The sequence below is a fragment of the Callithrix jacchus genome, chromosome 8 (assembly GCF_049354715.1).
Source record: "Callithrix jacchus isolate 240 chromosome 8, calJac240_pri, whole genome shotgun sequence".
Classification (NCBI taxonomy): Eukaryota; Metazoa; Chordata; class Mammalia; order Primates; family Cebidae; genus Callithrix; species Callithrix jacchus.
In genome coordinates this window covers 39,624,413-39,637,806 of record NC_133509.1, presented here as the reverse complement: position 1 = coordinate 39,637,806, position 13,394 = coordinate 39,624,413, and the positions used below count along the sequence as shown (strand labels likewise).

Sequence of the window (13,394 nt, the reverse complement as noted above, 5' to 3'; positions counted from 1 at the left end):
TCTTTTGTAGAGAAAAGGGTTTCAGCATGTTACTTATGCTGGTCCTGAATTCCTGGGCTCAAGCAGTGTGCCTGCCTCAGCCTCCCAAAGTGTTGGAATTACAGGCATAAGCCACTTTGATGTCCCCTTTTTTTGGATTTTCATTCTGGGTTGGTATAGGAAGCCATTGGAGGTTTTGAGCAGAGGAGAGATGATACGATTTAACTCTTAGTAGGATCACTGACTGCTTTGTTGAGATACATTTATTGTGCCTGTGAAATAATGGTCTTACCTGTTTCCCAGGTATATATAGATCAAGGTAGCAGAGCAAAGCTGAGAGAGTAGCAGCTTTGCTGTCTTAAAAGACTACCTAGGTTTGAATTCTGCTTCTGCCACTGAAATCTTTTCTTAAATGTCTGGCTTTTCTGAACCTCATTTTTCTCTTAGTGTTCCTATAAAATTAAAATTTTATATCATGTGTATAAATTAATAGAGTTTTATTACACATAGTGGATATGAAAATATATAATATGAATATATATTTATATTATGATGATATGAAGACATCATTAGTATTTCAAAGTGTGATGAAATCGGAATTTTTAAAAGGCACATGGAAACAGATTGTTGACCATTTCAGTGTTTGTTCTCTGACAAGCACGCCTAAACTCTGTAAGATAAGAACTTTTCTTAAGTATCATTCAGGAGTAAATCAGTAATGTACCAAACAGCATGATTATTAGCAATTAAAAATTATAACTAAGTTTAAAAAAAATTCTTATTTCTGTCCTTCACCCTAACTGGTACCTTTGTGAAGCTATGTAGCTAAAATTCCTATTTTCTTCTTCAGTATCTTTACCTGAAATATATTTTACCCTCTTGAAACATGTTTTCAATGGTTATACAATTTTAGAGCTATTTTCTTTCACAAGATTTCTGGCTTCCATTATTATTATTGAAAAATGAGCTTTTGGCTGGGTGTGGTGGCTCACACCTGTAATCCCAGGATTAGGGAGGCTGAGGCGGGCAGATCACAAGGTCAGGAGTTCAAGACCAGCCCAGTTAATAAGGTGAAACCTCGTCTCTACTAAAACTACAAAAATTAGCTGGGCTTGGGGGGGTGATGCCTGTAGTCCCAGCTGCTCGGGAGGCTGAGGCAGAAGAATTGCTTGAACCCAGGAGGTGGAGGTTTGCAGTGAGCCAAGAACCCACCACTGTACTCCAGCCTGGGAAGACTCTGTCTCACAAAAAAAAAAAAAGGAAGAAAAGAAAAATGAGCTTTCTAATGGTCATTTCTTTTGGCACTTTGAATATGCCATCTGCTGCCTTCTGCCCTGCATTGTTCTGATGAGAAGCCAGCTCTTTATCATCTTGAGATTCCTTTGTTTGTGACAAGTCATTTTTCGCTAGTTGCTTTCAGGAATTTTTCTTTCAGCGTTTTTACTGTGATGTGTCTGCACGTGTTTCTCTTTGCATTTATTCTACTTGCAGTATGTTGAGCTTCTTGGATACATAGGTTAATGTTTTTCAACAAATCTGGGAAGTTTTCAGTCATTGTTTTCATTGAATATTTTTTCTGCTGTTTTCCCTCCACTCCTGTTATTCTCATTATGTGTATGTTGGTGTGTTTAGTGGTGTCTTGCATTTCTCTGAAACTCTATTCGTTTTTCCTAATTCTGTTTTCTCCATTCTTCAGATTGTATAGTCTCTGTCAATCCATCATCAAGTCTGTTGATACTAGTTCAAATCTACTATTGTGCCCCTCTGGTCACATTTCATTTCAGTTAACATTTCAGTGTAAGAATTCCCATTTGATCCTTTTTGATCATTTCTATCACTTTATTGATATTATCTCTTGATGATACATTGTTATCATGCCATCCTTTATTTCTTTAAGCATGATTTTCTGTAGTTCTTAGAACCTATTTGTTATGGCTGCTTTATTGCTTTTCTCTGTTAAATTTGACATGTGGTTGCTCTCATAGGCAGTTTCAGGAACATGCTCTTTTCCCTGTGTATGAGCCATACTTTCCTGTTGCACTGCTGTCTGGTAGTGTTTTTGATAACTGGACATTTTAGTTAATATGTTATAGCAACTCTGCACATTGATTCCCCTCTCTCCTCTCTGGGCCTTTTTTGTTACTGTTTTGTTTGTTTGAAGATACTGATTTGCTTGTTGATTTGTTTTGTAACTTAGTGGGAAGCCTTTGGTGGTATTTGTTCCTCAGGTGGTGTGGCCTTGGGCTGTGCACAGTAACCCGTGGGTGACAGTGGTTTAGCAGGGCTCTTGACTGACCATATCCCTGATCTCTCTCTCTGCTTAATCTGGTATCACATCTGGCTGTTGGGCTTTACTGCTTATGAGTTCATTACTCTGTTGTTTTCAATAATGCCCTGGAGCATAAATTGCTCTATAGTCTATCAAATTCAATTTTTGCTGGGGTAGTTTTTGAGGCCAGTTTTTGAGGTTTGTTCTGACCTGAGGAGGCTTTTCTTCACGCTCTTTTCATGGTTCTCTGTGGTGAACTAGCTGGTCTATGATTGTGCTTGTTTTCTTTTTTAAGAGGAGGTATATATTTTTTAGCACCTTTAAACTTGATGACCTTTCCCACATTCCATTTCAAATAAAGTCTGTTACTTTGGGGAGATTTCTGGAGGTCTCTTTGTACAGACCGCCTCTTTTAGATAGAAAATCTCTGAGCCTTTACTCTTGAGTGCTAGGTAGGTCTCCCAACATAGAACCTTTGCCTTACTTGGGTGAGCTGGGATGAGATTGACTAGGACCCCAGTATTCTTGGCCTGTCGAGCCTGGGAGAGCCTCCATTCTGTGAGTGGAGGAGGTAGCAAGAAGAGAGTTCCCACCCTCTCAGTTTCATTGTCTAGGAACATAGTCATTTGATTTGGAGTTAGGATGAGAAATGCTGACAAACTGCCCCTCCCAGTGAGATACCAGTGCCTTGATTGGGAGCTTGGGGGAGCAGGGGGGCCTGTCTCGTTGGCCACTTCCACTCACAGTGGAGCCTCCTTCAAGCTGAGCTGGGGCACAAAGAGGGTTGGCTTAAATGCCACTGGTTCTCACTGTTTTTATGGAATTTAGTAGATTTTTTTTTATTATTATTTTTTCTTTAAAGACGGGGTTTCACCATGTTGGTCAGGCTTTTCTTGAACTCCCGACCTCAGGTGATCCACCCGCTTTGGCCTCCAAAGTGCTTGGATTACAGGCGTGAGCCACCACGCCCGGCCTTTAGTAGATTTCTTGAATAAATGTTTCTTCAATTGCTATTTGCACTTGGGATTGTATCTTGTTTTCTTGCTCTCACATTGATTTGTTTATATTTTACCCATCGTTATTTTCAGTGGGACGTTTGTTCAAAGTATTTTTCTGCCATATTGCAGGAAGTGGATATTGTGTTCCTGTTATCTATAATTTTAAGATATTTTGATCATTTTGAGCTTCCATGAGCCCTTTGTTTTCTCATGTGAAGAAAAATTCTATTATTAGACTATTTTTAGTCACAACATTTAATATTTCCCAATCCTTCTTGGAAGTGACATGCTGTAGAAGATAACCAGAAGAAAAAAAAAAACAACTAAAAAACATTTTTTCTTTTTTTTTGAGACGGTCTCACTCTGTCACCTAGCCTGGATTGCAGTGGTGCTCATGACCACAGCTCACTGCAGCCTTAAGCAGCCCTCCTGCCTCATTTCCTGTGTAGCTGGGACTACAGGTGTGCACACCACACCCAGCTATTTTTTAATTTTTTATACACAGGGGTCTCACTTTGTTGCTCAAGATGGTCTCAAACTCCTGGGCTCAAGGGATCCTTCCACCTCAACCACCCAAAGTGCTGGGATTATAGGCATGAGCCAGTATACCTGGCACTAGACAAAATTTCTTTCTTTTTTTTTTGAGACAGAGTCTCATTCTGTCACCCAGGCTGGAGTGGAGTGGTACCATCTTGGCTCACTGCAACCTCCACCTCCTGGGTTCAAGTGATTCTCCTGCCTCAGCCTTCCAAATAGGTGGGATTATAGGCACCCGCTACCATTCCCAGCTAAATTTTGTATTTTTAGTAGAGATGGAGTTTTGCCACGTTGGCCAGGCTGGTTTTGAACTCCTGACATCAGGTGATTGGCCCGCCTTGGGGGGCCCAATCCCCAAAGTGCTGGGATTACAGGTGTGAGCCACTGCGCCTGGCCAAAATTTGTTTCATTGTTCTGCAGCATAGTTGTTTTAAATTAGATGAGGCAACATCTTAATGATGCATTTACAGTGCTGAACTATTGGCAAGCATGAGTCCTCATCTAAGCAGATGCTATTGATTCTTGGTAAGTAGAAACTGAATGAAAATTGAGAAGTGTCATGGGACTTCTGTTTATTCCTAGTATTCTCAGAATTGAGATTTTAAAAAGTGATTTATCAGATAGCCTTCTTCTAGGCTGGGCAGTTGCAAACCTATACTGCCTGACTTAAAAATGCCTCTTGGGAATGGCCTCCTAGCTGTTACAGGAACTGCCCTCTACCTCCCTTACCCAAATACTCTCAGGTCTTCCTGCACTCTTTCTTCCCTTTCCTTCCCTGACAACAGAGATTTTACTTCCACCTGGACCTCTCAACCCCTGCCACTGTCTCTTTATGTTACCCTCGTTTGAGTCCTGGTCATGGGTTACAACAAGAAAGAATAGGAGCATTCCTGTTCTAAGTCCCTCTCTGTGCTTTGTACACTAAAGCCTACCCAAACACCAGCAGCCCAGGTACGCCTCTAAGATTAAGGGAAGTTTTCAGACCCAGGTTCCCAGTCCAGAGAACACCATTATCACCATAGCATGCCTTGAACTGGGGACAAGCGCCAGTCTATATTAGAGTGAACTGCATCATTTGGTGCTACCATTTCCTACTTGTATGGCCTTGGGACAGTCATCTCCTATTTCTGAGTCTGTTTCTTCATCTGATCATTGGAGTTTATGCTTGCTGTCTTGTAAAGTTACTGCATTACACAGTATTAATAAATAACAGATTTGAAAGTAATGCAATGATATGTAGTAGCCGAACAGAAAATGTTTTCCCTTCTCCAACAGTCTAAGTTACCAAAAAGAAGAAAACTGCAAAGGAGAGCTTTCTATTCGCCGTCATTTTTTTTTTAAGTAGTTAAAACTTTACAAAATCTAAATTACCTCAAAGATTTAGAGAAATTGGTAGGGGGAGAAACTGTGTACTGCTCTTCTGTTCCCCAGGAGTCTGGGAAAAAGGGAAAGACCCAAGCTGAAAGAAACATGGAGACAATGGAAAGGAAAGGTATCAAGGCCAACCCTTGGCTTTCTTAGACAAAAGAGGTACCTGCTGTGAAGGATTAGTCAGTGTGGTGCCCGGCAGCCTCCCCTCTGTGTGTCTTTCCTCTCCAGCTCACCCTCTTGAGACTCCATTTCACCTTTGACAACACAGCCTTATCTTCATAACTGTGGACTGTCTGTTTCTGTGTCTACAGGGACCTGCATTCATGACTATTAGCAAGCTTTCTTTTAGACTTAATAAAAATATTTTTGTCATTTACTGCATTTATATAATGACACAGGGATCCGTTCCACTTATGTTCAGTAAAGCAGCATCCCACATGTGTAATTTCACAAAATGAAGTCATCCTGAAGGATTCTGTCACCTTATTAGGTCCTGGGAGTCTGAGGAACTATATACCTTTCCTCTGTGTGGCTTATTTATTTATTGCTTGCTTGCTTGCCAGCCAGGCTGGTCTCTAACTCTTGACCTCAAGTGATCTGCCCACCTCAGCCTCTCAAAGTGCTAGGATTATAAGCATGAGCCACCATGTGCAGTCTTACTATTTATTTTATTTTTAAATTTTTTTGTAGCAGTTAATTAATTATTATTATTATTATTATTATTGGTAGAGACAGATGTCTTACCATGTTACCCAGATTGGTCTCACTCAAACTCCTGGCCTCAAGTGATCCTCCCACTTTGGCCTCCCAAAGCCCTGGGATTAGAGGCGTGAGCCACTGCACCCATTCCCTTTGCTGAGTTTGTCTGTGCTTATGTGTAGCTGCTAGGGAGGTCAGTCCTTGGCAGCTTTCTAAAGCAGAATTTCGCAGCTTCTCACTCCAGAGGATGGATTAGGACTGGTGCCAGTGAGACTTCTTTGGGAGAGCCCTGGCCGTCTCCCAGCTGCTGCTATCCAGGGGCCTGTAGGACAGGCTGTACCATCTTTTAGAAGTACCATGCTAGTTCTTCTAGTGATTCAAATTTCATCTCATTAAAGGATTTTAGAGCTGAAAAGACACACCAGGGCTCACTTTTGGAAGGTTACCAAAAAATAGTGATTGCATGTAAAATGTTTAAGATAAGATTTTTCCATTGAAAGTTAAAAGACAAGCAGTGTGATTGAATGTGCTCTTTGCCTGTGGGGCCGGAAGAGAAGTATTTCGGTTTGCTCTAGCCTGCAGAATAGAAAGGAGGGGCTCTTGTCACTTCTTTTGGGGCAGGATCCATCTTTCAGTATTGCTGTTTAGGTAATTTCACTGCTACCAGCTGGGAAGTAAATGAAGGAGGAGGAGGACTTCTTTAAATCCCCTACTGTGGATTCATAACTTTCCCCCTATGAATTCTCCTATGGCCTTTCAGGTCTGTGGGAGTGTATCTGGGAGGAAACAAGTGTCAGATGCTATATTGTCTCTCAGAGGGCCAGCCATGGGAACCATCAGGAAAAAGTGGTCATACCACGTTGCATTCTACATCTGGCAGCTTGTGGTCACAGCAGCAAGATGTCTGGCTTTCCCCAACTTCAACCTTCAAACTATATGTTCATCCCATTTAATTTTTTTGGTTTGTTTGAGATGGAGTCTTTCTTGCTCTGTCACCCAGGCTGGAGTGCAATGGTGCAGTCCGGCTCACTGCAACCTCTGCCTCCCAGGTTCAAGCAATTCTCCTGCCTCAGCCTCCTGAGTAGCTGGGATTATAGGCACCCACCAGCATGCCCGGCTAATTTTTATATTTTTAGTAGAGACAGAGTTTAACCATGTTGGCCATGCTGGTCTCAAACTCCTGACCTCAGGTGATCCACCCACTTCAACCTCCCAGAGTCCTGGGATTACAGGCATGAGCCACTGCGCCTGGCCCCCCATTTAATTTTTGGTGGAGAAGCCAGTTAATGGTATTCTGGAGTGTCACATTTAGTGTCAGTTTATTTTAATAAGTATTTGATATTTAGATATTGACATGTTTAAATTTTATCTATAAAAAGTATTTTTTAGATAACTACGTAATTTATTTGTTTCTATTAGAACACTGTACAGAATGATTTTAAACAGAGGAAACTTGTGTATGGATGCCCTTTAATGCCTTCAAATATTTTCTTAAAAACCTTTATGATGTGAGTTTTTAATGCATTGAAACAAATTGTCCTAAAAAAAAAAAACCCAGATCAACAATCTTTAAATACTGAATTTTAGATAATAAAAAGTGAAATGCTAAAGAGGCAGAGAAAAAAGTTTGAGAAATTACCTGATCATGGTAAAAATATACCAACAGGACAAGTGGTTAGACAAGCAGAACTTCCTTGGGAGAGCCCCCACTTCTGTGGCAAATCCTGTCTGCAGTTTTCTGCACACACTGCTCTGTGTTCAAAAGTTACTCCATGAGAAATTAGCTCTCAGTTGCTAACACCTCACAATCTCCTTCACAATCCTCAGCAACAGTTACTTTGAGTTGTCAGAGGGTCATTCAGCTCAGAGCTACTTTTGATAGACCATCCTAAAAATGTTCTTTATGGACTTGGAGATTTGTAAAAATTTTATCTGTTTAGGAAGGTGAACCTTCTGGAAAGAGAAAAGCAGAAGATGATGATAAAGCAAATAAAAAGCATAAGAAGTACGTGATCAGTGATGAAGAGGAAGAAGAAGATGATTGAAGTATGAAATGTGAAAACATTTTATATATTTTATTGTACAGATTGTTATAAATATGTAAACATGAGTTATTTTGATTGAAATGAATTGATTTGCTTTTGTGTAATTTTAATTGTAATAAAAAATCTAAAAGCAAGGCTATGTTCAAGAAATCTACTTTTCACAAAACAAACTGATTTTTTTACACAAAGGCTTAGGTCTCAGTGAATTCCTGCTGCTCTCTCAACCCCCTCTTCCTCTCATTCTTCAAAAAGAAGCCTTCTGGCCAGGCTGAGATTAAAATCAAGGTGTTAGAGGGCCATTCTCCCTCCAGAGACTCTTGGCAGGTATCCTTCCTTGCCTCCTCTCAGTTTCTGGTGGTTCCTGGCAGTCTGGCTTGTGATAATGTGACTTCAGTCTCTGCCTCTGTCTTCACATGACCTTCCTTGTGTCTCTGTTTTGGGTCTCACTATCTCTAGATCTCCCTCTTTTCATAAGGACACCATTCATTGGATTTAGAGCCAACTCTAATTCGGTGTGACATGATCTTAACTAATTACATGTGCAGATTTTTCTGTTTCCACATAAGGGCACGTACTGAAGTTCTGGGTAGACATTAATTTGGTGGGGGGGTGGGGGAGGGCACTATTTGATCCACTGTGATAACCATGATAAATACTGTTGTAATATAATTTTTAAAATACTGTATTAATTCAAAATTAATGTCAAAAAATCCATGATGAACAAAATGTTAAAATTTTAAATAACTACAGGATCTAACAGGTCTAGGACTAGGATGAGGAGAGATATACAAGGGCAGAACTGGATTCTGTCTTCTGTCTTTTTTGTTTTTTATTTTTTGAGATGGGGCTTGTCAAAACAAATCCAGGCTGGACTGATAAAAACTCACTGAAATCTCTCCCTGCAGGGCTTAGCTGTGTCTTACCTCCCAAGTAGCTGGGACTACTGGTATGCACTGCCATGTCCTACCAATTTTTGTATTTTTTATAGAGATGGGGTTTTGCCATTTTGCTCAGGCTGGTTTCTAACCCCTGGGCTCAAGCGATCCACCGCCTCAGCCTCCTGAAGTGTTGGGATTACAGGTGTGAACCACCATGCTCAGCCAGATTGTCTTTATTCAAAATTTTGTTTATTGTGAATTTTCTGCATTAATTTGGATTTTTTAAAAGTACTGCATTACAATGTTATTTATCTTGATTACTGAGATTTTGGTGCTCCTTGTATTCTCGTGTAAGCAAAATGAGTATCTCATTGTCTCAACCCAGGCACGGTCTTGCTTTCTTAGAGCATGGTGGCTGAGTTCCAAAGATGAGCATCAGAAAGTGGCAGGCAAAAGATGTATTACCTGTTCTTTGTATTACCTTGTATAACCTAGCATTGACTGCCATACAGCCTCATTTCTACCACATTTTGTTAGAAGTGAATCATTGACGTGAGCCCATATTCAAAGGAAGGAGGCTGAACGTGGTGGCTCACCTGTAATCCCAGTGCTTTAGGAGGCTGAGGCAGGCATCACCTGAGGTCAGGAGTTCAAGACCAGCCTGGCCAACATGGTGAAACTCCATCTCTACTAAAAATACAAAATTAGCCGGGCATGGTGGCGCATGCCTGTAATCCCAGCTACTCAGGAGGCTGGAGGCAGGAGAATTGTTTGAATACAGGAGTCGGAGGTTGTAGTAAGCCGAGATCGTGCCCCTGCACTCCAGCTTGGGCAACAAGAGCGAGACTCTGTCTTACAAAACAAACAAAAAATACAAAGGGAGGGGAATTTGATTCCTCTTGATGGGAAGAAAGGCAAAGAATTTGCAGGTATGTTTGAAATCTACCACACACATATTTGCCTTCTCTGTGGAGCTCCTTCTACATACACTAATCTTGTCCTTACTGAGAGCCTCTACTTCTACTCTCCTTTCTTCCTGGTGCTGTTAGGCCAACCTGGGAGTGGTAGTTGTGGGAGTACCCTGAAGCCTGGTTATAGAGAAAGAAAAGTGACATCAAGAGAGGGAGGGTGTAAGTCATCATCATGTCACTTTCCTAACTCAGAAATCTTCAGTGCCAGCTATTCCCTGGCTTATCAAATGTAAACTCTTCTACCTGGTTTTTAAGAGCCTTCATTCTGACTCCAGTCTCTCCAAGGAAACATAGTTTTGTGTGTTTGTTTTAAACATTTTACCAGAAGACACTTGTGTCAATTAAGCTCTTGTTTCCTTTCCAACCTAATCTTCTGTACCTGGCATGGTGGTGCTGGGACCGGGAGTTCACAAACCAGATTTGAGCTTCGCCAGCTGCCCACTGTTAGGGGGCGCCAAAGGAAGACTGGAAGCCTGGAGAACTAAGAAGGGATTGCTCCTTCCTCTTTGCTTATGGAGTTCTGGGGGCTTCCTGTTGACTTGCGTCTTCTGTGAGGGCACCCACCAACACTTCTTCACCTCAGCAGAGGCAGAGCCTTTCTGCAGCTGTGGAGTCCAATTTGCAGTTTGGCCAGCGCTTGGAGAGCCAGCTTAATTTTCTTCCCTGAGAGACATCAGGACCAGCTGGGCAGCAGCTTTCCCTCAGGTATGAGTTAAGCCCCAGGGAGCCCTTTATGTGTTTAAGTTTTTATGATCTCCCCTCTTCCCTATGTTCCCTCAGCCCCACAGGTGGAAGCTGTTCTTTGCATCTGCTACCTCTGTGAACTCTTAGAGTTCCTCTTTTTATACTTTTAGTAACCTCATCGACAACTTTAAACCCAATTGCAACTTTAAAATTTTAAATTCTATCCGTACAGACAACTGGTGTGTTTTCTGTTTCCTGACTAGAACCTGACTAGGTGGTCCAGGAAACAAATCCTCAAAGATGGAGTTTAGAGGGCTTGGTTTGGTTTGAATGCAGATCTGAACTCCCCACCAATGAGAAGGCGGATGCTGGTAGCCCATGGTTCCATTGGTATCATAGTGAGTCAGATTATCTAATTGACTAGAGTAGGCTGTGAACTGGGGAAAGGAAATACCCAGAATTTGGGAGATTACTAGATCCTGGCTCAGTTGATGCCCACTCCAAGAACCTAAAATACTCTACTAAATACAATATGGAGACTGACGGTGATAGATGGAGTTTTAGCCCAAGTTAAATTCACAGTATGCCCTCCAGATTTACTGACCCACCTTGTGGTTGTTTCCCCAGTTCTTAAATATATGATTGGAGTGGATATGTTCTGTCAACTGAGAGATTGCCCACATTGTCTTCTGATCCATGAAGTAAGCACCATTAAAGTAGAAAGGACCAGGTGAAAGTGCCCGGAACTTATTCTTCTCACCAGGATAATAAACCAAAAGCAACACTGCATGCTTGGGGAAATTGTAAAGGTGAATAATAACATCAAAGACTTGAAAGAAGCAGAGGTGATGATACCTCTTACATCCTCTATTATTTATTTATTTATTTTTTGAGATGGAGTCTTGCTGTGTCACCCAGGCTGGACTGCAGTCGTGTGATCTCATCCCACTGTAACCTCCACCTCCCAGGTTCAAGTGATTTTAACTGCCTCAGCCTCCCAAGTAGCTGGGATTACAGACACGCTCCACCACGCCTGGCTACTTTTTTTGTATTTTTAGTAGACATGGAGTTTCACCATGTTGGCCAGGGTGTTCTAGAACTCCTGCCCTCGGGTAATCTGCCTACCTTGCACCTCCCACATTGTTAAGATTACAGGCATGAGCCACCGCACCAGGCCACATCCCTCATTTAGCTCACCTTTATGGCCTGTGCAGATGGCAGACTGATCTTGGAAATGACTGGTTATCTTACACTGAAACAAATAATGACTCTATTAGCAGCTGCTATTTATTTATTTAGAGACAGAGTCTCATGCTGTCACCCAGGCTGGGTTACTAGGACATTGAGAAATATTAAGCAGAGGAGGACATGTATCCTTCAAAAGCTGTAGGCAGGGCCAGGTGTGGTGGCTCACGCCTGTAATCCCAGCACTTTGGGAGGCCAAGGTGGGTGGATCACCTGAGGTCAGGAGTTCAAGACCAGCCTGGACAAATGCTTTTTCCCCCTCCATATCAATATGTAAGGACAAACAGAAATAGTTTGCTTTTACTTATTAGACCAATGGCACCCCTCATTAGACCAGTGGTTCCCCTTATTAGACAAATGAAGCTCCTTTGGTCTGAGGCAACGATCTTGCCTCACAGTTACATGGACTCACCTGTACTCTGCCATATGGAGTCTGCAAAAACCCTGACCCTTTTTATGTTCCACACGTCACGCTGGTCCACTGCATCGATGACATTATACTGATGGTATCTGATCTTATGAGTAGGAAATAGTTGTACTTTAGATGCTTTAGTAATCACCATGCAAATCAGAGAGTAGGAGATAAGTCCCATCAAAATTTACGGGCATGCCACCTCAGTGAAGTTTCCAGGGGACTAATGGTCTGGAGCATGTCTGGATAGCCCCTCCAAAATGAAGGATAAGGTGCTGTACCTAGAACCACCTACCACTGAAAAATAATGCCTGGTGGATCTTTCTGGATTTAGAAGCCAACGTACACTTTATTTATTTGTGCTACTTTGACCTTTTGCCAAGCAAGGCAGAGATGCTACCTGCTTTAATTGAGGACCAGAATAAGAGACTGTTCTGCAGTAATTCCATGCTACAGGGCAAACTGCTCTTCCACTTCAGCCTAATAACTCAGCATATCTGATAGTGCTTGGTGTGTCTGTGGCAGATATCACTGCTGCCTGACCCCTGTGGTTAGAATCAGCAAGATAACTGAGTACAGGTCTCTAAGGATTTGAAACATACCCACGTCCTCTTGTAGACAGTCCCTTTTAACATTTAATCATGGGACATCAAGTAACCACACAGGCTAAGCTTCTCAGAATGAACTGGGCATTTTCTGTCCCAGGAAACCATAAGCTTGGGCATATGTATGGCAGTCTTTCACCAATCTATCATCTGGGCCCACTGAGGTCCAAAAGGCATGAGAGGCTTCTTGTTTAGGTGACTTAGGCTCCCTTCATACAGACTCCTGCTGAATTGCCTCTTCTATCCCCTTCTCCAAAAGCAAAAAGCCTGGTTTCAGTTATCGTCAATTTATTTACTCATTTGTTCAGTCCCCATTATGCAAATAATAAAATGACTACGGGTATCTGCTCAGCTCTGGGCCACACACAGTGGCCATGCAGGCCAAGTTCCCATTTAATGTATAGTTCAAAAAACTCTACTCATATTGAGAATTAAAAAGATTCTAGTAGAATTCAAGAAAGAGGCAGCAACTGCAAATATCTTTAAAGAAAACACCCAAGAAACTTAAACTGAATGCAGTACTATGCGCTTATGTGTACTGTGCCAAATGATTTAAGATTTGACACAAATTAGGCTGGGTGCAGTGGCTCACACCTGTAATCCCTGCACTTTCGGAGGCCAAGGTAGGCAAATCACTTGAGGCCAGCAGTTTAAGACCAGTCTGGCTAACATGGTGAAACCCCATCTCTACTAAAATACAA

The 13,394-nt window shown here is 41.8% G+C and overlaps 2 protein-coding genes across 5 annotated transcripts in view; both read left to right on the top strand.

The window, feature by feature from the left end:
* LEO1 (LEO1 component of Paf1/RNA polymerase II complex) overlaps positions 1 to 8,032 on the top strand; it is a 32,463-nt gene extending 24,431 nt beyond the window's left edge. For both annotated transcript variants that reach the window (XM_002753491.6, XM_009005455.4), the window contains exon 12: positions 7,794 to 8,032. In XM_002753491.6, the coding sequence (XP_002753537.1) occupies positions 7,794 to 7,898 (105 nt within the window). In that variant the 3' untranslated portion in view covers positions 7,899 to 8,032. The remainder of the gene's footprint in view (positions 1 to 7,793) is intronic.
* Positions 8,033 to 10,255: 2,223 nt separating this feature from the next.
* LOC103795618 (RNA polymerase-associated protein LEO1-like) overlaps positions 10,256 to 13,394 on the top strand; it is a 34,964-nt gene continuing 31,825 nt past the window's right edge. For all 3 annotated transcript variants that reach the window (XM_035259664.3, XM_035259663.3, XM_017976863.4), the window contains exon 1: positions 10,256 to 10,452. The gene's annotated coding sequence lies outside the window, so the exon portion shown is untranslated. The remainder of the gene's footprint in view (positions 10,453 to 13,394) is intronic.